We start from the raw sequence: 25,064 nt of genomic DNA, 5'->3' as shown, positions 1-25,064 counted from the left end.
TATGAAAAGAAATAGTGTATAAATACAGAAACAATAAGACAGTTGTCACAGCTACCTTATGAGATGTTCATGCGCTTTTTTGTTTAATTATCTAAGATTTCTGTTTTACCGTTAAGTTAAAGCACTTACCTAGTATCAATCCCCCACCACATAGGATTTTGCCCAGAGAGTCACGGGCAGGTTTCCAGAGTGTTGAGAGCTCCAGCTTTGGCTGGGACGCACCTGGCAGAGGGATGTCCAGCTGGTGAGCAGCTCGGGCTGACCCTTCATGTGGCATCTCCCCCGAGCAGGGCCAGCCTCCTCTGATCATCCCTCTGTGTGCAGTCCCACCAGCACAGATGCCTTTAGATGCTGGAAGTTTGAGGTCCTTGGGACAGCCCCAATTCAAATGCAAATACTCCTCTGAGGAGGGACCAGTGGTTTCAGCGCTGCAGCCTAGAAAGGAGCACTCTGGAAGTGCAGTTTAGGAAAGTGCCTTTTGTGGACAATGTGAGCCACACACTGCTCCATGGACCAGCTTGTTATTAGAATTCATTCCACTGTGGATTCGCTCAGAGCTCTCAACAGACCCGAGGCACAACAAATATAGAGCATCCCATTCACCTGGAGAGGAAAGTGGGACCTGACAGCCTCTGGGCAGAGGCCACACCACGCACCACACCGGCCCACAGGTTAAAAGATAAAGAGAGGATTCTAAAGGCAGAAAGAGAAAAACAGAGTTCCTTACAAGGGAACCCCCATAAGGCTGTCAGTTGATTTCTCTACAGAAACGTTCAGGCCAGAAGGAATGACAAGATATATTCAGAGTCCTCAAGGGGAAAAATCTGCAACCTAGGATACTCTTCCCAGCAATATTATCATTTAGAATAGAAAGAGAGAGAAAGAATTTCTCAGGCAAGCAAAAGCTAAAAGAATACAGCAATACTAAACCTATCCTAAAGGAAATTTTGAAAGGTCTTCTCTAAATAGAAAAGAAGTAAGAATCTACAGGAAAGAGAAAATCACAGTTGGAAAGTAAATCATTTAAATAAGCCAGTACAGATTTTTTTTTAAATTTTCTGTTAAAGCGATCATAACCACAATGAACAGCAAAAGAATGAAAATGAAGATGGAAAATCATAAAATCATCAAAATCATAAAATATGGAGGAGGAGAGTAAAGAAATATAGATTTTTTTCTAGAATGTGTTTGAGTCTATATGACTACCAGTCTAAAGCAATTAGATATAGGAAGATGAGTTAACATACTTGAAAAACAGGATAACCACAAATCAAAAATATACAATAGAGTCACAAAAACCAAAAAGAAAAGAACATAAGCATAATACAAAGAAAATCATCAAACCAGAAAAGGAAAAAGAGAAACAAAGGGACAAAGAAGAAATTTAAAATCAATGGGAAAACAAGGTTAAAATTGGCAATAAATACATATCTATGAATAATTACCTTAAATGTCAATGGATTAAACACTCCAATCAAAAGACACAGAGTCGGGCTTCCCTGGTGGCGCAGTGGTTGAGAATCTGCCTGCTAATGCAGGGGACACGGGTTCGAGCCCTGGTCTGGGAGGATCCCACATGCTGCAGAGCAGCTGGGCCTCTGAGCCACAACTACTGAGCCTGCACATCTGGAGCCTGTGCTCCGCAACAAGAGAGGCCGCGATAGTGAGAGGCCCGTGCACCGCGATGAAGAGTGGTCCCCGTTTGGCACAACTAGAGAAAGGCCTCACACAGAAATGAAGACCCAACACAGCAAAAATAAATTAAAAAAAAAAAATGACAGTCTCGAAAAAAAAAGGACACAGAGTGGCAGATTGGATTACAAAAAAAAAAAAAAAATCCTACAGTATGCTGCCTACAAGAGACCCACCTTAGGGCAAAGGACACGCATAGATTGAAATGTTGATTAACATGTATTATGTGTCAGATGCTGTACTAGATTATAGAAATACAAAAATAAAGAAAATAGTGTCCCTACTCCTAAACCGATGATCTTTCATGTTCGCAGGACACTTACTATGTACCTCGTCCTGTTTAAGCCTCACAACAGCTCTAAGAGGTTGGTGATATTGTCATTCATTCCCACTTTACAGATTAGGACAGTCGTCTGCTGAGAATGGTGGTAATACCGCTCAACTTCTATGGGAGAGGCATGGGTTAACGCTGTAAAGAAGCTCTCGGAACCCGAGTCCTGGGAGATAGTGGACAGCACTTCTGTCAGGGTGTAATGGGTTCTGTTTATGTGGAAATTCTGAGAAAACCCAGAGAGAGCCGGTGAGTTGGGAGGAGAGCCATTGGCTGAAGAAGCCCCAGCCAGGGCCTGCCCTTCCCCTCAGCGCCCTGCTTCTCTTCCCTGCAGGTGTCTGCAGCAGCATCCCGGAGACAGCCTGCCCACAGCCAGCGTCATCCTCTGTTTCCACGATGAGGCCTGGTCCACCCTCCTGAGAACCGTGCATAGCATCCTGGACACAGCGCCCAGGGCCTACCTGAAGGAGATCATCCTGGTGGACGACCTCAGCCCGCAAGGTGCCCGCGGGCTTCCTCCAGGTTCCCTGAGGAGGGCCTGGACCCTGGGGGTTTCCCGTGCACAGACTGGGGTTTGGAACCTGTGCAGGCAAGGTTCCCCAAAGCAGACCTGCAGATGGGATGCAGGCGCAGGTAACTCATTAGTGAAGAGCCCCAGGGGCACTGCTTCTCTGTGAATACCAAAGACGTATTCTGCTCATTGAATCCTCAGATGCAGAACCCTCAGACACAAAGGGCTGACTACGCTGTCCTTTTATATAAGGCACTTGAACATCTGCAGATTTTGGTATCTACGGGGGCGGGTCCTGGAACCAATCCCCTCACCCAGATACTGAGGAACGACTATACCTTGTTCTTTCCATCTCCCCTAGTTTGCTTATCTGGGTGTACTCAGCATGCCCATACACAGCATTTCTGATCTTGAGTACAAAGCCTAACAAGCTTGTCTCATCCTGTCAACTCTATAGATTGTCATTCCTAAAAGAACGTTTAGACTTTTGGTCTCAATTTCCTACCTCCCATTTTCTCTTCGACCCACTGCATTTTGCCCAGTCACCGCTACCACTGCAGTGAGACCGCTTTGGCCAGGGCCACCAACGACCTACTGGCAGTCATATGAAATGGACCCTCTGTCTTTGACTTCCTTGACCACTGTGTCTCAGCTCAGGTACCCTAGAAGCAGAGCCTGAGATGGGGCCTCATGTGCATGTGATTTGGCGGGGGCGGTGCCCTCCGGGGAACACTGTAGGGGAGTGGGGAAAGCCGGAGAGGCAGAGGAAGGAGCTGAACTTAGATGTGGTGTCAGACGAAGTTCAGCCACAGCCTGATCCCAGGGGGAGCTCTGCAGTGTAAACTGCACCTCAGCATCTGTCTTGCCTTGAGGCAAGGGAGCGGGCTTGGTACCCCGGCAATGGCCGGTCATTGACTCTGGCACCTGGGGTGAGGGGTATCATCCTGCATGACTCCCTGCCACTTGCAGGACAGGTGGTTCCCATACTCTAGGGCACATCTCCAGGGAAGGCTGCTGATTGCCGTTAGCAGCCAGCCCACAGCAGCTGGGCACACGCAAAGCAAACCAGATCAGTAAAAGGGGTCTCAGGGCTTCTGAGTAGGGCACCAGCCGTATCTGCTTCAACCTCATTGCTGCATTTAGAGAATGTGAGCGGGTTCTCTCCTCTCTTAGTTTTACGACACCATTTCCTTTAGTGTTTAGTGGAGAGAATCCTGACCCACCGAAACTAACGAAGCGTTTTACACCTTCACAACCACCACCATGTACGTGCTGCTCGGGACTCTCGTGCTCACCACAGCTCCCAAGATAGACCTGTTGACAGTGTTCCTAGTGAGGGTCATTGCAATCTCGCGGGCTGTGGCATCCGTGACCCCACTGTCCTGTTGCTTCCAGGACAGCTCAAGTCGGCTCTCAGCGAGTACGTGGCCCGGCTGGAGGGGGTGAAGCTGCTCAGGAGCAACAGGAGGCTGGGCGCCGCCAGGGCCCGGATGCTGGGCGCCGCCAGGGCCACCGGGGACGTGCTGGTCTTCATGGACGCCCACTGCGAGTGCCACCCGGGCTGGCTGGAGCCCCTCCTGGCCAGAATAGCTGGTGACAGGTAACTCACCCCCAGGGGCTGCAGAGCAGGAGGTGGGAGAGGGGGAAACAGTCCACAGCCTCAGCCGCTCAGAGAACACCCACACGTCACTGCCTGTGCTGACTACCAGCTCTAGGGCCCAAGCCAAGGAGTAAGAGTCATGGCCAGAGAAAAAGGAGAATTTCCAAGGGGAAATGGGCAACACTCTCTTAGAGGTATTCCTGGCTCCAGAGGCTGTCAAGAGGCTCAAGAGCTGTTTCCCACTCGAAGACTGGTCTGGGCTCCTGTCCTAGCAACACCTAGTTCTTAAGGTTACCTAGTTCTCAGCCGGGGCTAGGCCTGCTCCACAGGGAGAAGCAAGGTGGGGCAGGGAACAGAGCACTTCCGTTCGAGGGCGTAAATGATGGAAGGCAGTCTGAGGAATCCTGTGTGTGTGTGTGCGTGCGCGTGTGTGCGTGTGTGCGTGCGCGTGCGTGCGTGCGTGTGTGCGTGCGTGCGTGAGTGCGTGTGTGTGTTGAAGAGCAGCGAGGGGATCAAGATGCCTCCAGCCCTGCAGAGGGAGCAGCCTTCCTCCTGTCCGATGCCCACAGGAAACTCTCCAGCCTCCATCCTTCTCCACTCCCCTCAGCAGGCAGAGTCCTGGAAGGGCCAGCGTCAGTCTTGGGGTCACACCTGAGCAGCAGAGCTCTGGGAAGAGGGAATTCAGAGCTTTTTGCTTCTCAGTATAAGATACTTCTCACAAACACGGAGAATTTGCGTGAACTTCCAAAATGACTTTATACGTTGTAGAGCTGGAGGAACATCTAGGCCTGGGGAAAATAAAGAGTGGGTGAGATGAACTAGGGTTCATTCTTCCTTGCGGTAAAAAGTTTGGTTGGGAAGTTTGCAACTGCAGGTAGCTTTTGGCTCTCTGGACAGTGGCGCCTTGGTTGACCTCACGTATTTCAGTTAGCTGGTGTTTGTTGATGGCTCCATTGAAACCCAAACGCTTGACCTCCTGGAGCTTAGAAAGGCTTAAGAGAGGATCGATCTCGTGTCTGCCTGAGAGTTAAAACTCAGTTCATAAGTGACAGGATGATGGAGTGAGCCCTCTCCTAGCTCCTTCCAAGTCAGACAGGGAAGCTTTGCTATTTTGTTTTAAGTGAAGTCCAGGAGCACCAGCTACATCTGTAGATTCGAAACACAAAGCTAAATATAAGATTTTTTTTTTAACCACCTTTTTTCGAGTCCCTAGACTGTAGTTACTTCCTAATTCAGCTCTGGTTGGGCAGCCGCTATGGTCCATGGGAATGAAAACCAAAACAAGGAAACATCTTTCACTTCATTCATTGACACTTTATTCTTTATCTCTATCCAAAATGTACTCAAAGAGGGTTATGATGAATCACTTATGTATCTGGCTAAAATAGAAGGGAAAGGAGATTTCAGAAAGGAAAAGATAGTGTTAGAAATCGGGGATAGGGACTTACTTCCCTGGTGGTGCAGTGGTTAAGAACCCGCCTGCCAATGCAGGGACACGGGTTCGAGCCCGGGTCTGGGAAGATCCCACATGTTGTGGGGTAACTAAGCCCATGCGCCACAACTACTGAGCTTGCTCTCTAGAGCCCCCAAGCCACAGCTACCAAGCCCGTGCGCCACAACTACTGAAGCCCGCACGCCTAGAGCCCGTGCTCCGCAACAAGAGAAGCCACCACAATGAGAAGCCTGCGCACTGCAACGAAGAGTAGCCCCTGCTCGCTGCAACTAGAGAAAGGCCGCACGCAGCAACAAAGACCCAACACAGCCAAAAAATAAATAAAGAAATTTATTTAAAAAAAAATAAAACATACAGGGAAATCTGGCAAATTTAAGTTTAAAAAGAAAAGAAAGAAATCGGGGATAATACAGTTATTAGAAGTGAGCTTTACGTATGACTGAGCCTCCAGCAAGACAGAGTAAAAAGAAAGTTGATGAATTTTAGGGTGATCGTTTTCTGATGAAAAGGGATGTACACCTTTTATCAAGAAGGACACAGCTCAGAGGTCTGGGATGAATTGATTGTGTGGACGCTTGAATGCAGTTTCCTTTCTTGTCCTGTTACCATTACTGAGATGGCACAAACTTGATGGGGTTCTTCAGAATTCAGCCGCACAGCTTCCCTGCCTCTTGATTCTGAAATTCCACAAAATGCTTTGCCAGTAGCCAAATACATCTCGATGGCTCAGCTCATTCCACAGTAAGCGGAGACTTGGGACGGTGCCCTCCTTTCCTCCTTGACCTTGCTTCTCACTTTTCTTAGGTCAACGCGAGGTGCCCCAAAATAGTGGAGGCCAGAGAGATTAAGTTCCCCTTACCTTCCAGAGGGAACAATGTGAAAAGCGCAGGACAAGCGTATCAAGATCCTTGCTGTAAATATAAACCCCATGACTCTTCATGCCAAGGCCAGTCACTTGAGGCCACAGACTAAAGCAGATCATTGAATCCCAGGACCACCCTGGCCCTCTGCATAAGCGCTGGGCTCGTGCCAGCCCTGGCTGTCTCTGAGGTGGATGGAAATCGATGGGAGTACGAACAGCATGGCTGGCATCTCTTTTCCAGGAATCTTCCTTTTCTTAGACTGGTAACTTCCAGCACCCCTGAGTTCAGGCCTGATTCATTGCATGGTACGGATTTTAGAAGAAACTATTGTGAGAGGTCAGAAAAAAAATGTGAGTGAGATACTGACTAGGTAGAGGGCAGCTCCTGCTACACCTAAGTGATTACTTGTTTAATTAAAAGGCAGAGTTTCCAACCTGTACCAATTTCCCACATTACCCTCTCTGAGGTCACGTAATCCCAGGCTGTGCAAAAAAATTGGGATAAAATACAATTACCAACAGCAACAGTAAATGAGCGAATCAACCTAGACTCACGACTTTGCTGACAGACACCACGTACTCATACATACACACACTTTAACAATGAGGACCCTTTGGGGGCTTGACAATCCTGATTCCTCAAGCCAATGAATTTGTATGATCCAGGGAGGAACAAGAACTAGACCCTAGAGCAGGGGCCCGTGAACCCTCTGCAGCTATGCACGATATTTTGTATATGTGCATATGATTATTTTCTGGGGAGGGGTCCATAGATTTCCCCTGATTCTCAAAGAGATCAAAGACCCCCAAAGAAGTCAAGAGCCACAGTCCTAGAGCATTACAGCTGAGAAAGACCTTTGTGAGAAGTAGTTCAGCCTCCCATTTTATGAATGAGGAAGCTGAGGCCCAGAGAGGTGCAACAGCTATCTCAAGATCATACAGCACATTAGCGGCAGAGCTGAGCCTAGGTCCCTATTCCCCTGTGTCTCAGTTTTATCCTGCGAGTTTTTTGTTTCTGTTTTTGTTTTGCGGTACGCCGGCCTCTCACTGCCGCGGCCTCTCCCGTTGCGGAGCACAGGCTCCGGATGTGCAGGCTCAGCGGCCATGGCTCACGGGCCCAGCCGCTCCGCGGCATGTGGGATCTTCCCGGACCGGGGCACGAACCCGTGCCCCCTGCCTCGGCAGGCGGACTCTCAACCGCTGCGCCACCAGGGAAGCCCTATCCTGAGAGGTTTTTAAAGAAAGGGGCAGGCATGCTTTTTAATGAAATAGGCCCCTGATTCCTTATGGAAAAATATATTTTCTAGGAGAGTACTGTTCAGTAGAAATAGAACATGAGCCGCAGATATAATTTAAACATTTCTAGTAGTCTCATTACAAAAGAAAAAGAGACAGATGACATTAATTTTAACAAAATATTTTAGTAAACCCAATATGTCCAGAATATTATCATTTCAATATGCAATCTGCGATTTGTACATCTTTTTTTTCAAACTAAGTCTTCTAAATCCAGGGCATATTTTACACTTACACCACATCTCAGTTCGGACAGATGCTATTTTAGGTGCCCGGTAACCGCGTGTGGCTGGTAGCTGCCCTATTGGGCAGCACGTGTCTGGATTATGTTTCTGTCCCCCAGCAAGTGGAGGGTGTGTATCCCTAATCTGATTCCACGATTCTTTCCAGGAGCAGGGTGGTGTCTCCAGTCCTAGATGTGATTGACTGGAAGACTTTCCAGTATTACCCCTCCAAGGACCTGCAGCGCGGGGTATTGGACTGGAAGCTGGATTTCCACTGGGAGCCTTTGCCGAAGCGAGAGAGGAAGGCCCTCCTGTCCCCCATCAGCCCCATCAGGTGAGGCTCCTTCACTCAGCCTGCTTTGCTTTTACTTCCTCAGGGTGGACTCAGCACCAGACTGCCTGGGCTAATCCCGGTTCTCCTAGTTTCCTAGCAAGTTACTTAATCAGTAAATTGGGGATAGTAACGGTACTTACCTTATAGGGTTGTTGTGAGGTTTGAATGAGCTAATATAGGAAAAACATTCGGAAAGTGCCAGACACGCAGCTATAGGTGTTATTATTCTTACAATGTTATATGGATGGAGTCCAGCGAAGCTTCCAGATACTGGAGTGGAAAGTGGAAGCACCTTGTCTGGGGCCTCAATCCAGCTCTGTCTAACCAGGTAACACTGGAGTTTCCCTGCCTGGGGTGCTTTCTTGGTAAAAAGGAAGAATTCAGCCGGGTGAATGCTAGGACACCATAAGTCTCAAAATATGTCCAACTTTATGGTTTGCTTCTCATGTGTTTGGTTTTTGGACAACTATTCTATTTAAGTCAAAGTTCTAGATACCTTCTGCTTTATAACAAACCACCCAAACTTAAAGGCGTGAAACGGCTGTTTTATTAAGAGCATGGACTCTGGGTTGTGAATTCTGAAAGAGAGCATTGGCGTTGGCTGTCTCTGCTCCGTGGTGTCTGGGGCCTCCGCAGGACTATCCTTTACTAGACTAGACTGGCTGGAAATGACTCAACAGCTCCGGGCAGGAATCCCCTGGAGTTTGACGCTGGCCGTCGCTGGGACCCAGCGGGAGCTTCTTCCCCATTCTCTCCTTGAAGTCACTGAAGGCAGGTTAGTTGGGGTTTCCTACACCCCGGCATAGGGTTCGGAGAGCAAGTACCCAAAAGGAGCCAGGCAAACCAAGCTGTATCCCCCGACTGATTAAAAAAATAATCTATTGAGGTGAAACTCATATAACATAAAATGAACCATTTCAAAGTGAACAATTCAGTAGCATTCAGTACATTCACAATATTGGGCAACCACCACCTTTTTTAGTTCCAAAACATTTCCATGATTCCAAAGGAAAATCCCTTCCTTAGTGTCTCCAGCTGTCCCCTTTCCCCAGCCTCTGGCAATGCCCAATCTACTGTCTGTCTCTATGGATTGATCAAATCTGGGTGTTTCATATCAATGGAATCGTACAATGGTTAACCTTTATGTGTCTTCTCTCACTTACTGTGATGTCTTAGAGCATGCATCCCCTTTTATAACTAAGTCTCAGAAGTCACCTAAGGTCACTTCCTCCAAAGTCACAGGCCCACCCAGGTCCACAGGAAGGAGACATGGACCCACCTCTCAGGGGTGTCAATGTCAATGTCATGTTGTAAGAAAAGCCCGTGGGATAAGGAATCTGCCACAGCTGACCTGCCCAGTGCCAAGCAGTTACCCAAGTTGTTTCCAAATGCCTAGTCCAGGGACACGAAGTGAAGGCATTAGGCACAAACAGGACTTCCAAGGGTCTGCCCGAGGGTGTGCAACTCTCACAGCTGACATGTGATAAACCATGAGCTTAGATACGCAAAAAACATTTCTTTTTATTTTCTACTAACTGGACTTAGGCAATTTCTGTCTTGACCCCTGCTTCCTAATGGCAGAAACCTTCCAGACAAATTAGACAAATTCAGTGATAGCTTAGTCATCTCATCTTTAAATCTGTCATCCATGCTTGTCCACCCTCCCGTCCCCCCGGGGTTGACTTTGAGCGCCAGGCTTCTGTCGGGGAGGTGGGTGGGGAGGGAGTGCCCCACCTCGGGCTTTAGCTGTCCTGCATCGGTGTTCACCACGATGCACTTTCACTGGTCGTGGCCTCTGATGCGGGGCTGGCACGCTGTCCCCAGTGGCCTGCACCTTCCACGTGGCATCTGCTGAAGTCCCACATCTTCTCCTGGCCCCCATAGCACAGCACACGCTGGTGTGCTGATGGGCTAGGGGTCTCCATGGAACTGCACCCACCACCTTCTGCCTGGATCCCCAGGGCCCCCATGACCTTCTGCCTGGGTCCCCAGGGTCTCCCGGGACCAAAGGTGGTCAGGGGGTTCCTGAACTCCCAGGGCAGCCAGATGGGAGGTGGGCAACATACCCCCTGCTCTCTGATTTCCAAACAACAAGCACGGGATCCTCTTCTTCCAGGAATTAACCCCGAAGATGTAAAGGTGGACACGAGGTCCTTCTCAGGGATCTACCTGCACCTTTGTCTCTTGGTCTCCCCACGGGCTCTCTCTTCTCTCCTCAGGGTGGAGGATCTTATCTAGTTGGACATAGAAAATACTGGCTCTGTGAGGGTGATCCCTCAGCTTAGGCATAGGTGGCGGCTTTGTCACTCAAACTTTAAAGCTCAGAGTCTGGTGTCTTCGTTCTTGGCTGTTGGGCCATGTTGTAGTCAGCTCAGTGGTCATAAGAAAATACTGCATGTTGGGTGGCTTAACCCACATTAAATTTATTTTCTCACAGTCCTGGAGGGTAGAAGCCCAAGAACAAGTTTCTGGCCAATTTGGTTTTTGGTGAGAATTCTCTTCCTGACTTGCACACAGCCACCTCTCCCTGTGTCCCCACAGGACAGAGAGGGGGTCCTGGGGTCTCTTCCTCTTCTAAGGGCACCGAGTCTATCAGATCAAGGCTCCCCCCTTATGACCTCATGTATCCTTAATTACTTCCTCAGAGGCCCCATCTCCAAATACAATATACGCTGGGAGATAGGGCTTTGCCATGTGAATTTGGGAGGGACACATACATTCAGTCTGTAACAGGCCAATACCAACCTTGGGCCTTGTATACCCAATGGGGAAGTTTCATGGTATTAAGATGTAACTATGAGGGGTCGGGGTGCAGAGCCAGATAGATTTCACCTCCTTCCATCATAGGTATGAATCCTGAAAGTGCAGAGAGCTTTGAATGCTTTCTAACCTCTTTCCTGGTCCATCCGCCTCTTCTGAGCACCTGTTTTATGCCAGACACTCTAAGGGCTGTGGACACAAAGAATTGAAAGAGAAGTTTCCAGACCTCTTCGATTTATGGTGTGGGGAGGGTAGTAGATTGGTGAGCAGTATGAGGGGTACCGTACAGAGGGGCCCACAGGGAGTTAAGAGAGGTGCTCGCTTGAGGGAACAATTTATTCTGCTCCAGCCGAAGCAAAGGGATTCTATTGAAGAGAACAGACTTCTCAGAGGACCTTTACCCAACCTGAGGCAAAGGCACTTTGACCCCAGGCATCAATCCTCTCTGGAACCTTCTAAGCCTCAGGGCCTCTCTGATGGCCAAGGTCACTGTAGGTCACCTTGACCTACCATCGGCCAAAGTCAGCGCCAGAGAGAGCCCAGCCACATTTGCCCTCAGCAGCCGGTCCTTCCCTGAGACCCGGCTGCTACCTGGGGCCCCACGGAGGCCTCAGCCTCCCTATCCAGGGCCCAGATCCCTCCTCACACACATTCATACTTTTCTACCCATGTCTTCCCCACCCTGAATACTCTGACTTCATGGCTTCCCTCATCAGTCTGGTGAGAGAGCACGAAACGAGGAATTAGGACAAGGTTTGGTACAGACTCTATACAGATGTTAAGAAAATTCCAGAAAGGGTATCATCATTTGTATACTTGCAAATGATAGTATTAAGGAATATTTACTGAACATATATTATGTGCTTAGCTAATGCTGTAAACATAGTATACATATTAACTCAAACCTTACCATAATTCTGTAAAGCAGTTATTGTTACTAATTACTGTTATTAATCCCATTTACACGTGTGAAAAGTGAGGTATATAGAGATTAAATTACAGATGAAACCCCCAGAGGTTGCCCAGTTCCATAAGGTTGTTAAAAGGTAGATCCAGGGTTAAAACCCTTATGGCCTGGGGCTTTCCTGGTGGTGCAGTGGTTGAGAGTCCGCCTGCCGATGCAGGGGACACAGGTTCGTGCCCCGGTCCGGGAAGATCCCACATGCCGCGGAGCGGCTGGGCCCGTGAGCCATGGCCACTGAGCTTGCGCATCCGGAGCCTGTGCTCCGCAACGGGAGAGGCCACAACAGTGAGAGGCCTGCGTACTGCAAAAAAAACCCCCCCAAACCAAAAAAACCCTTATGGCCAGCCTCCTGACACATCGCTCTTCACGGCTCTGATCTGCTGTGTTTTTTTGTTTTTTTGTTTTAATTTATTTACTTGTTTATTTATTTTTGGTTGCATTGGTCTTCATTGCTGTGTGTAGGCTTTCTCTAGTTGTGGCAAGCAGCGGCTACCCTTTGTTGTGGTGCGTGGGCTTCTCGTTGTGGTGGCTTCTCTTGTTGTGGAGCACAGGCTCTAGGCACACCGGCTTCAGTAGTTGCAGTGCATGGGCTCAGTAGTTGTGGCTTATGGGCTCTAGAGCACAGGCTCAGTAGTTGTGGCACATGGGCTTAGTTGCTCCACAGCATGTGGGATCTTCCTGGACCAGGGCTCGAACCCGTGTCCCCTGCATTGGCAGGTGTATTCTTAACCACTATGCCACCAGGGAAGTCCCCTCTGCTGTGTTTTAAATACAAGTTTTAAATACAGTCTGTCATCCCCAGATACCCACGTCAGTTCAGGACACGGTTTACTGCCAGATGCATCATGAAAAAGCACTCGATTTTCAGAGAGCTTTGGATTTTGGCATGCACATGTGCTTTACATGACATTTCTTTTAATCCCCACAAAACCCTATTATGAACCACTATTACTGTACCCGATTAGAGGTAAGGAAATTGAGACCAGACAGGTTATCTGTATCATCCAAGATCTTACAAACTGTGAGTGGTAGACTTGGAAATTGTATCAAGTAATAACTACACTACTGGTTTTCAGTATTGTGGTATAACTTAGTATATTTAATAACCTAAAGGTCAGTAGTTTTGTTAATGTAAGACTATTTTCTTAGTAATTAAAAAAAATCTGAACTCTGAGTCACTCACTCCTTGAGGCATACCCAGAGTTTGGCTGCATTAAAATTTGTTCTTTTATGGAGGTTCCTTAAAAAACTAAAAATAAAATTACCGTATGACCCAGCAATCCCACTACTGGGCTTATACCCAGAGAAAACCATAATTCAAAAAGACACATGCACCCCAATGTTCATTGCAGCTCTATTTACAATAGCCAGGTCATGGAAGCAAGCTAAGTGTCCATCGACAGACGAATGGATAAAGAAGATGTGGTACATATATACAATGGAATATTACTCAGCCATAAAAAGGAATGAAATTGGGTCACTTGTAGAGATCTGGATGGATCTAGAGACTGTCATACAGAGTGAAGTAAGTCAGAAAGAGAAAAACAAATGTCGTATATTAACGCATATATGTGGAACGCATGTATGTAGAGAAATGGTACAGATGAACCGGTTTGCAGGGCAGAAATGGAGACACAGATGTAGAGAACAAACGTATGGACACCAAGGGGGGAAAGTGGGGGGAGGCAGGCGGTGGTGTGATGGATTAGGAGATTGGGATTGACATATAGACACTAATATGTATAAAATGGATAACTAATAAGAACCTGCTGTATAAAAAAATTTTTTTTAATTTTTTTAAAAACCAAAAAACCCCCCAAAAACAACAACAATGAAAATTTGTTCTCTTTTGAATAAAGAGATTGTGGTTCAAAAGCCTCTGGCTCCATCCTCCCCAGTTAAACCCTTCTGAGGGATGGATGCTGTTGCCATCTTCATTCCCTCACTCGGGATTCCAGTTTTCTGTGTTTTTAATTCATGTGTATTTCCCCCAGAGCAGATGGGGACCTACCTACTTCCAGAGTTCCTGGGGGATTCATCTTAGAATTGGGGAGGGGGTGAATGGTCACGAAGCAAACAAGAGGGTGAGATCAGGGGTGAGGGAAGAAAGAGGACTGCCGGTTTCCTTGGTCCATGCCTGGTGCTGCCGGCCTTAGGGCATCTTATTTAACCAAGGTCTTCTTCCCAAAATCTCGCCAGGGGGGCCTCTCCCTGAAGGAGCAGTACCGGAGGATGGGGTATAAAAGGCCCAGGCAACCAGAACTCTCTCTCTCTCTCTTTTTTTTTTTTTTGCGGTACGCGGGCCTCTCAGTGCTGTGGCCTCTCCTGTTGTGGAGCACAGGCTCCGGACGCGCAGGCTCAGAGGCCATGGCTCACGGGCCCAGCAGCTCCGCGGCATGTGGGATCTTCCCAGACCGGGGCACAAACTCTTGTCCCCTGCATCGGCAGGCGGACTCTCAACCACTGCGCCACCAGGGAAGCCCATAGAGCTCTCTTTTCATGAAATACTGGGATTTCTGACATGCTTGCTTGGCTCCAGTCTTGAGATCTGTCTGAGCCCTGAGTCCACTCTCTGGGCCACTGGAGCGCCCCCTACCTGCCATCCCCCCCACCGCTCAGCAGATGCTCCAGGTTCTGAACCTTTCTACATAGTCTCACCTTCTCTCTCCAGGAGCCCTGTGCTGCCCGGCGGGGTCGTGGCCATGGACAGACATTACTTCCAAAACACTGGAGCGTATGACCCTCTCATGTCACTGAGGGGTGGCGAAAACCTCGAACTGTCTCTCAAGGTACTTCCTGGGCCAAGGGAGGCCCAGGTGGGTTCTTTGGAGCCCTGTGTCCGGTCACAGCTTGGAGCTCAGGGCCAAGGCTTCGGGCAAATTACAGAGTCATTATACGTAGTGTGTCAAACCCTCATTTCTCCTCCTTTTTCATCTCTCTTGATTTCATCCCAGCCTCCTTCTTGAACTTGCCTGTCAAACCTGCCCTTAGGAAAGGGCGAGTTTTCAGTCATCTCCACCTGAGTGCAAAGCTTCCCCTATGTTCTCCATTCCCGGCACCCTTAGCATCTTGACAGTTTTCACAGCACCCACTGGCCAAAGCAAATACCAAGCAGTTCTGTGCATTGAGTAGTTTGGTCCAAAGAACTTAGTATTTGTCCGAACAGCTTAGCACCCACTGGGCGCCAGACAGTTTCTCACCCTCATTTCCTGTTCCATGTTGATTTTTAACCTGAGGCAGCAACCACTGAAAACCCAGCCCAACAAAGGCATATATCGCTAAAAGGGCAGTGATCTAAGGTTGAAACGATGAATTGCCTTGAACTTGTACTTTTCAGAACACAGATGTCACCGTGTTTCTCCTGAACAATGAAAATATCCCACGTGGCCTTTTGAGTTTGCTGCAGCACCCTGCGGTGCCTTGGCACCCAGTTTGGGAACCCCATCGGTTTGGGTTCTTGGTGTGTTTTGCTTCATGTACTGCCTATCCTAGGCATGTTTTCACTTTCCTCTTTATTCCCAAGTGGGGAATAAAAGGCTTCCTGTCAAATGAACTTCAGGCATTTGGGAGTAGGAGGGAGGGAGTGGAGAGTAGAGAAATTTCCAGAAGTAGAAAGATTCTGGTTGAGGAAAGCTTGCTTTGACCTCCACACAGATGGCTTCTGGTGCCTTTGCAGCAGGAGACTTCACAAGCTTTTAGAAATTCCCTGGCCACTAGGTATACCCCTTTCCCCGAGGAAGCAGCCTTGGGAGAATCCAGGCGCTAACTACGGCATGGCTGCATCCTCTAAGTGCTGAATCTGGTCACGTGTTTCAGTAGGGGTGGGGAACCACAGGTAGTGGCAAGGGGTGTGAGCCCCTCACACCACGAGTTCTGACCCAGGACAACCGCCCTCATTCTCCCCACCTTGTCCCTCCCCAGCCCAGAACCCTCAGATCTGGAAACCCTGCTCCATCCTGAGAACAAGAACCATCGTTCTCTTCTGTGCTCATGATTTCTGGTGCATTTTGCCAGCCCCTCACTCCCCACGTTGCTGGAGGTGTACAGAGGTGTTGATCTTCTCCTTTCACTGCAGACCTGGCTCTGTAGGGGCTCCGTCGAAATCCTTCCCTGCTCTCGGGTGGGGCACGTCTACCGAAATCAGGATGCCCACTCCTCTTTTGACTGGGAGGCCACCCTGCGGAACAAGGTTCGCATTGCTGAGACCTGGCTGGGTGCGTTCAAAGAAACCTTCTACAGGCACAGCCCGGAGGCCTTCTCCTTGAGCAAGGTAAGGGGAGAGACCGGCAGGGTCTTCTGTGCCCACCCAGGGCCACCAGGTGGAGGCTGTGCAGGACCACCTCCCCTCCCACCTGGAAGGGCAGATAGAAGCTTCTGGCTAGTACTTCCATCAGTGGCCCCTGTCAAGTGGCTCCTCTACCTGGCGGGGTTGTCCTCTGTCTCTTCCAGCATCTCCCAGGGGCATCATGGCCTGGAACCCCCTGATGTCTGTAGGGGGTTCTGTCATCACATCTAAGGGGTGTGATCCTTCATCCCGTGGCCGGAGGAGAGGCTGGGTGAGGAGTGAGCGCTGCAGTGGGTCTCCAAGGGCCCTTTCATCCCAGGCAAAGTGCTCAAGGCTGTGAAATTACCTAAGATGTGAAACAAATATAACATTGATTTACAGTGTTGTGTAAAATTACCCAAGACGTGAAACAAATATAAATATTTTTTACTATAAACATAAAGGACATCCCCAAAAAGGCACAGAAAAATAAACATTTTAAACATTTAATGAAATGTCTGCAAACAGTGCATTTTCACCTGGTCCACTACCACTCAGCGCCATTCTGATGGTGTGACATGTAAATGCTATTTAATGTGGGACGTGGTTCACAGTGATGCTTGCTGTCCCCCTCCTTCAGCTTGCTCCCAGACACCTCTGTGCTTCCCAGCACATGAACTGTGATGTAAAACCAGCTTTCTCCGTCCTGCCACCTGTGTCTCTCTCCTCCCCAGACTGGGAAGCCGGACTGCACTGAACGCCAGCAGCTGCAGAGGAGGCTGGGCTGTCGGACCTTCCACTGGTTTCTGGCCAACATCTATCCCGAGCTCTACCCATCCGAACGCAGGCCCAGGTTCTCTGGAAAGGCAAGTCACGATAAAAACAAAGTGCAGAGGGCTTCCCTGGTGGCGCAGTGGTTGAGAGTCCGCCTGCCGATGCAGGGGACACGGGTTCGTGCCCTGGTCCGGGAAGATCCCACATGCCGCGGAGCGGTTGGGCCCGTGAGCCATAACCACTGAGCCTGCACGTCCGGAGCCTGTGCTCCGCAACGGGAGAGGCCACAGCACTGAGAGGCCTGCGTACCGCAAAAAAAAAAAAAAAAAAAAACAAAGTGCAGAGAGAGAGGAAGAGAAGGGGTTGGGTGGTCTCCCAGGATAGGAGCTGAAGTTCAGATGCTCTTCCATGACCCTGGCCACCCAGTCCCAGCTCAGCAGGGCCTCCTTGCGGGGGGTGGCTGGGCTGCCCCATAACCCGTCCCAGGGCCCCTTCACCAGGACAGGTGCTGTCACCTCCTTCAGGAGGCCTGTCCTTAGGGTCACTGGCTTCAGCTTGACCTCGATCATTTTTATGATCTGAGCATGGAACCTTGAGCTACACTGCAGAGGGTGAAGGAGTGGCCGACAGAGGGCATCTTTGCAGCAGAGGGCGGGATTCACTTCTGTGAACGTTGCTTACAGCTCCACAACACCGGACTTGGCTTCTGTGCAGACTGCTTGGCAGAAGGGGACGTCCTGGGCTGTGCCATGATGCTAGCTCCTTGCAGTGACAGCCAGCAGCAGCAGGTGGGTGGTCAGTGTTCTCAGACCTGCAAGGGGTCTTTGCTGGGATGGCCCTCCCTTCCCTGTGGGGCATCTCCTTTCAGTGGTTCCATGTCCCTTGACTGTGCATGGTCCCCCACTCTGACGACCCATTCCCCAACCTGCCCCAGCCCCAAGCCCAAATGTGGACCCATCAGAGAATATGAGCATCTGAGCTCGAGGGACATGGCGAGGCTGTTTAGCCAATGTCTTCATCTGACAGATGAGGAAACCGAGGCTTGGAGAGTGGCTAGTCCAGGGGCTTCAAACTCAGGTGTGTCTCCAGGGTTTAAGTGGATAAAGGAAACAAACACGGGGAGCTGGGCAGAGGCTGTTGTCACAGAGGAGCGCCTGCCCCAGCCTCAGTAAATGTCTTTCGTTTTGTATGAAACCAGATCCAGTATTACAAGATCATCCAAAAATTTAAAAGACACTGGAAATACAGAGTTTATGGAAAAGATCCCCATTTTTTTCTTTTTCTTTTCTTTTTATCGAAGTATAGTTGATTTACAATGTTGTGTTAGTTTCTGGTGTACAGCACAGTGATTCAGTTATACATATATAAATATATATATATAATTTTTCTCAGATTCTTTTCCATTATACCTTATTACTGGATATTGAATATAGTTCCCTGTGCTATACAGTTGGACCTTGTTGATTATCTATTTTATATATAGTAGTTTGTATCTGCTAATCCCAAACTCGTAATTTATCCCTCCCCTCTTTTCCCCTTTGGTAACCATAAGTTTGTTTTCTATGTCTGAGTCTGTTTCTGTTCTGTGAATATCCTAAGTGAAGTAAGTCAGACAGAGAAAGACAAATATCCTAACATATCTCTTATATGTGGAATCTAAAAAAATGATACAAATGAACTTATTTATAAAATGGAAAAGCTCCCCATTTAAATTAAAAATCTATAAACAGAGGTCAAAGAAAACCTGTGTGCAGGCAAATTTCCACCAGGGCACCTTTCTGAAACATCTGGACCAGCTCAAGATCGTTAGCCAACTAGAACCAGAGATGGAGAAAGTGGGTCACCGAGCAGGCACTATAGGCACAGAAACACTGAGGAATCGAGGGGACCCTGGAAAATGTTACCCATTTGCAGCAGTGCCTCAAACCCATAGCTCGTGACTGTGTTCCTAAGACTCCAGGCTTCTGACACCGAGTCCTGCCCAGAGTAGCTATGCTGTGTCTTTCGGGCATTTAATGGGGATCTATGGGGGCCAATACTTCTGGGCCAGAGGGGGAACTTTAGGGCATCACAGGAGCCTGGGGGGTGTGTGTGTGTGTGTGAAGTGGGGAGAGGGCTGGATCTGGGTAGACAAGGCTCATGGCCTCTGGTGACCCTCTGCCTCACTTGTCAGAGGAGACCTTACACACAGATGGGGTCATCGGGTTTCAGAGCTGTGGCCTCATTCGGAACGTTTCCCACACACAGAGCAATGTGGTTTGTGAAACTCCTTCCACAGGGAGAAAGGCTTCCACTGCATGGTCAGGAGGAAGGCAGAGGGTACAAACGCCCCTGGGGATGGGAGGGAAAGAGCACATGAGCTCTCCTGGGGCGCACTGGAGACCAACTCCATGGATTTCCCGGGGCCTCACTCTGCAGCATGGCTGGACCCTTCGGTACCGAGGAAGGGCGGGGTTGCCCTGTGACAACAAAAGTTTATGGCCCAAAGGGCGACACTGAAAGTGACTGGCAGGCACTGACCACAGGGAGAGTCTCTCCTTGAGCCAGAGGTCCTGCTCGTGGGTACATATGGCCAGAAGGGACCTGAATCAGGTCTGAAATCCACACTGAGTCAGGGGAAGAATCTAGAGACAGAGGGTCCTTCCGGCACCATGTGGGCTCCTTGGATATCAGGAAGGTCTCCTTCTATGTTAGGGTATTTCTTCTCTTCAAATTTCCATCTCAGGAATAACTGCCCAGGTCGTGAGACGCCCCCATGATGCCGGATGAAGGTTGGTGTGTCCACTTCTTATCAAAACTTGGATGACAACCTGGAAAGTCTAGCCCGCCCCCCAAATCTTTCTCTTTTCAGCCTGTGATGGGGCCTTTGCATAAGTTGTCCTACCCCAAAGGCCTGTATTAAAAAACAAACAACAAAGTGTAACTTCCTGGAGATATTGATCAAACGAGTCAGGTGAGGCCCCAAGAGCCTGGGGTGAAAGGCAGAACAAGTCTTGGAGGGTCCAGCCCTGCAGGCAGGACTGGCGAGGCTCTGGGACCCTAGGGGAAGGCCCTGGGCCTGGAGGACACCCGGGGAAGCAAGTTCTCAGTATCCATTTGTCCCCTTTCAGTTTTGCCCTTTTACCAATGTTCTAGAACACCCCAATGGGCACTCACACCTGGCACAGGAGGACAGAGAGATAGCTCTGTGATGGTGGAAATAGCTCACCTTCTAGCTGTGTGACATCAGGCAGGCCTCTTAACCTCTCTGAGTCTTGGTTTCCTCATCTGCAACTGGGGATAATGGTGCAAAAAGAATGTTAGCTTTTGGATTTATTTATTTATTTACATTCTTGGTGGGGAGGTGGGGATTAGCAAGGGCTTCTGTATCCAGAAAAATTGTGAACTTGCTAAGCTGAAAGCACCATATGCCATATAAAAAAGAAGAAACACCCTCTTTTATGCATAAGTAACTATGTTTATAACAAAGGGAAATCTCCAGGGGCCCCGAATCCAGAGGCAACTGAAATAGAGTCATAGGGCCATGGCCAAGCTCTCCTGCAGGGTGAAGGGGACAGTTTCTGTCAAACCTCAGGAACCCAGAGGCATTGGTTCCAAGCAGGAGATAGTGACAAAAGCCCATCTTCAGCCCATGACAGATGAGGGGTTGGAAATGGGACACCCATACAAAGCCAGCTTTGACCTTCACAGAGTAACCTATCTGTGAAAACCGGGATTAGAAAAGACTATCTATTGCCACCAGAAGATGACAAGGAAGCAGGTCTGTAGACAGGTCTTTGCGCTGGAGAAAATGACTCTTCCCTGAAAATTTTTAACCACAAGCTTGTGTCCGACGTGGATTTAGGGTTCAAATTTATAGGAACTGGGTTGTCTGGGAATCCTCAGGTGGGACTGGCTACCTAACTTGTTGGGCTCAGTGCACATGAAGATGGTGAGACCTATCACTCAACAATTATTAAGAATTCCTAGACAGTATCAGCATTAAACCAAATATATTACACCAAGAACATTAAACCCTTCTAAGCATGAGGCCCCTGCAGTTACACAGGTCACATGCCCATGAAGCCAACCCCGTCTCCCAGCCACAAAGTTAGCGTAAAAATTAGTTCAGGCTGCATTTAGCAGGAACAAACGGAAAATGGTTTTATCGGGATGTGTTTCCAACCTGGGCCCACGAGCTTCCCGCAGCTAAAGCCCCTCTGCAAAGGAATGCATGATCCAGTCCTACAGAACCCAGGAGGAAATGCAAACCATGAGCGAGAGTCAGCAGATACAAAAGACAGAAGGAAAATCACTTGCAGGGCCAGCACAGACGTCTCCAGAAAGAGATCCACTCGGGCCTCAGGAGTTTCCTCATCTGCCCTTCCAACTGTACCCTCACAAAACACACAGCATCCTTTATGGCCTCACCTGTGATACAGTAAATAGAATAATGGAGGAACTTTCCAGAATGTATAAATATGAATGCAAAAGTAGATGGAATGTGGAGATTTCAGAGGCCAGGGCTAGTCCAGCATCATATCTGTGGACTTGACTATGAGATAGGGTCTTGCTGACCCCAGTAGAATCTGAAGGTTGCCCCCAGACCTCAGCCCTATTGCAATGAGCTCTCCTTCCTTTACCTCCAGCTTTGGAGAGGATCTCCTTCTAGCTGTGCTAACAGCCATTTCCCTCTGTCCCAGCACCTGGATCACATGGGCAGGAAGGAGATCCACTATGGCAGCCCCCACCGCCTGTGCTTCGATGTCAGGCGAGAGCAGGTGATTCTGCAGAACTGCACCAAGGGAGGCCCTGACATCCATCGGCAGCACTGGGACTACCAGGAGGTAAGTAACCCAGCTAGGAAGGATTCAGCGGGGCGGCTGGCTGGTGCGTGTCTCAGGCTCTTCCAAGAGGTCAAGTATTACCATACAAGCCTGTGTCCCTGCTGTTGAACTGAGTGACTTGGCACTAAGGCCTCAGGGGGAGGTGAAGCCAACCTTGCAGCAAAGTTAACCACCAGCATCTTGAAATGTACTGATTTGCCAGGTTTCTGTATAGCTCTGGTCTTGATATGGTGGAGAGAGGAGACAGCCTCTTTTTAAAGTTTATTAGCTTAGGTCACAAGTAGGACCATGGAGCGTGTTACAGAAGCAGTCAACCACGTTGGTGGTGTGGTTTTAGGGGCAATGGAAAGGCCTGCCTCCTGTTCCACAACCAGATAGATGAGGATGTAGATCGTTCTTTCTTCCTTTGCAAATTCCACTCTGAGCATTTCATCAGTTTAGTAAGGCTTTGATTCCCATGACTCCAGAGAGAAGCTTGAGATCCTTTCCAGAGGTTATGCATCAATAAAGAGGAAATAGGAGTGTAAGTATTAGGAAATAGGAGGAGTGTAAGTATTTAGGGAGAGTGAGCCGTTTACAGGATTGGGATTGGAAGGTGACAGTATCAACAATAACTGTCCATACATAGTTTTTCCTTCACCTCAAATCCCTTCTGAAATGAGTTAGGGTACAAGTATACAAACAAACAGATTAATACACACATCTTTTAAACATGCTTTTCTTCAACTTTTGCTTGGGAATAACGGGGGGGGGGGGATTAAATAACTAAGCAGAACTCCATGCATCGGTACTCTTAAAGCAGGCTGTGAAAGAGGAAAATCGTATAGTGTAAAACTTAAGCTGAGCTCACGATAAACAGTTGAGAACAAAGCTCTTGGGGCTTTGGTGACAAGTGAACCTAGGCCTCAGGGGGCCCACACATGCTCAAAGAATTCTTAGAAACCAAGTTAAGGCCCTTTATGAATGATCATAAAGGATCATTCTAAGCAAGTCCTCTGGATAAGATAGATTTAGAAACAGCATTTAAAAATAATATGTAAAATATTAGTGACTAAGATACACCCAGCATCTTTCAGGCATTAAAAAATAAGGCTTTAAAAAAGTATTCTCATTCAGCCATAAAAAGGAGCAAGATACTGTTCATAGCAGCAGTATTCACAATAGTCAATAGGTGGAAGCAACCCAAGGGTTCAGTGATTGATGAATGAATAAACAAAATGTGCTATATACATACAATGGACTATTTTCCCACCTTAAGAAAGAAGGAAATCCTGTCATTTGCTTCAACATGGATGAAGCTTGAGGACATTATGCTAAGTGAAATAAGCCAGTCACAAAAAGACAAATACTGTATGGTTAAACTTATATGAAATATATAGAGAAGTCATATTCATAAAAACAGAAAATAGAATGGTGGTTACCAGGCACAAGGGGAAGTGAGGAGAGGGAAGTTGTTGTTTAATGGGTATAGAGTTTGTTTTGAATGAAGAAAAAGTTCTTCATTCAGAAAAGGAGATCTGTTTCACAACAAAGTGAATATACTTAACATTACTAAATTTTACACTTAAAAATGGTTAAGGTAGAAAGTTTTATGTTACATATTTTTACCACTAAAAAGAAAGAAAGAAAGGAAGCAATTGGGTACTATTTTGTGCTACAATATGGATGAAACTTGAAAATACCATGCAAAGTGAAAGAAGTCAGTCACAAAAGGCCACATATTATATGATTCGATTTATATGAAATGTCAAGAAGAGACAAATCCATAAACACAGAAACTAGATTAATGATTTCCAGTGGCTGGAAGGAAGCAGGAATGGGAAGTGACTGCTAATGGATAGTACATTTCTTTTTACAGTGATGAAATTTTCTGCAATTAGATAGAGGTGATGGTTGCATATACTTTGTGAATATACTAAAATCCGCTGAGTTGTATTTAGGGCATGTGAATTATATCTCTAAATAAATAAATGGACATTATCTGCACTGTTGGTTAAGGTTGTTTAACTTTTCATAAAGAAATTGATTTTCTTCTTGAAAAGGGGATGGCTACATTCAGTATTAAGTTTGGTAGATTTTGGGCAGGAAGCAGCTATGGTCTTCCAAACATGGCTGACTCAGGCCTTCAGTGTATCCTTAAAGTCTTACTGTATACTGCAGCCTGGTGGCAGCAGTACTAAATTGCAGGATTAACAGAGGGCAGAGATTAAATTAAATCCTTTTGAAAGCAGAAATTTACAAGTACAGTGATAACAATGAATGTCAACAATACAGTATAATGATTGAACATGATCTTTACACTGGCATTTTACTAGCCAGAACTCTCCAAGAAATGGCATAATTACCCAACCACAATAATAATAATTGAATTAATGACCCCAAGGCTCTGTATGATATTTAAATTTTAGGGTTACCTAAATTATATTATATAGTAACCAAAATACTCCAATTCCTTACCAGGCCAGTTCATATCACCTTTATTATTCTCTTAATGATTAGCACAAATCTTAGAAATTTCCTTCTTTGCTGACTGATTGTGGGGGACCAACTCATTTTCTTTTTTTTTTTTCCTTTTCTTCTCTCTTTTCAGAATGGAATGATTGTTCACATTCTTTCTGGGAAATGCATAGAAGCTGTGATGCAGGAAAACAATAAAGATTTGTATTTACGTGAGTGTGATGGAAAAGCCAGCCAGCTGTGGCGATTTGACAATGTCAGCACCGTGGATGAACAATGAATGCTACCAACAGAAGGAAAAGAGAAATGTGACCATAGAGGTTCAACTTAAGGGAACAACAGGAGCATGTGCATATCATGAAGGAGACCCTTTGTATTTGTGCAGTGGTGATAGTAGAAACAAAAACTCCACAAATGAATATGGGAAGTCTTTCCTTCCCGTACCTTACTTCATTGACCACTGGCTGTTTTAGAAAAAGAAAAACATGGACCCATTGTCTCAATGTCTTCATCACTGGTAGATGATCATTACATGGTACATAAGATTCTTGGGGTTTTTTTTCCATTGAGCAGTAAATAATTGCTTTTATCTCTGACTAAGGAAAGAGCCTGGCAACACCTTCAGGATACACAATTCTGATTGATCAGTTTATTTCAAATGGCCTTATCTTGGATTGTCTGTGTCACCAGCCATGAAAATTAAAGCATGAAGAAAG

General features: G+C 47.5%; 1 protein-coding gene and 1 long non-coding RNA gene across 2 annotated transcripts in view; one reads left to right on the top strand and one right to left on the bottom strand.

The window, feature by feature from the left end:
* Positions 1–24,859, top strand: part of GALNT15 (polypeptide N-acetylgalactosaminyltransferase 15) — a 39,584-nt gene extending 14,725 nt beyond the window's left edge. Inside the window, exons 2-10 of the mRNA XM_067737410.1 lie at positions 2,358–2,524; positions 3,930–4,134; positions 8,136–8,303; positions 14,699–14,816; positions 16,103–16,297; positions 17,026–17,157; positions 17,749–17,853; positions 21,748–21,891; positions 24,482–24,859. Of these exons, the coding sequence (XP_067593511.1) occupies positions 2,358–2,524; positions 3,930–4,134; positions 8,136–8,303; positions 14,699–14,816; positions 16,103–16,297; positions 17,026–17,157; positions 17,749–17,853; positions 21,748–21,891; positions 24,482–24,628 (1,381 nt within the window). The 3' untranslated portion in view covers positions 24,629–24,859. The remainder of the gene's footprint in view (positions 1–2,357; positions 2,525–3,929; positions 4,135–8,135; positions 8,304–14,698; positions 14,817–16,102; positions 16,298–17,025; positions 17,158–17,748; positions 17,854–21,747; positions 21,892–24,481) is intronic.
* LOC137224651 (uncharacterized) lies at positions 5,927–20,859 on the bottom strand. The gene is made up of 3 exons (XR_010943419.1): positions 20,274–20,859; positions 16,448–16,658; positions 5,927–6,774 (listed from the first exon to the last, which is right to left on the bottom strand). It is a non-coding gene; the product is annotated as an uncharacterized lncRNA (long non-coding RNA).
* Positions 24,860–25,064: the final 205 nt, after the last annotated feature.

Source organism: Pseudorca crassidens, chromosome 5 (genome assembly GCF_039906515.1).
Source record: "Pseudorca crassidens isolate mPseCra1 chromosome 5, mPseCra1.hap1, whole genome shotgun sequence".
In the NCBI taxonomy this organism is placed as follows: Eukaryota; Metazoa; Chordata; class Mammalia; order Artiodactyla; family Delphinidae; genus Pseudorca; species Pseudorca crassidens.
Note: the sequence above shows the minus strand (reverse complement) of the source record. Positions and strands in the feature narration are given on the sequence as shown.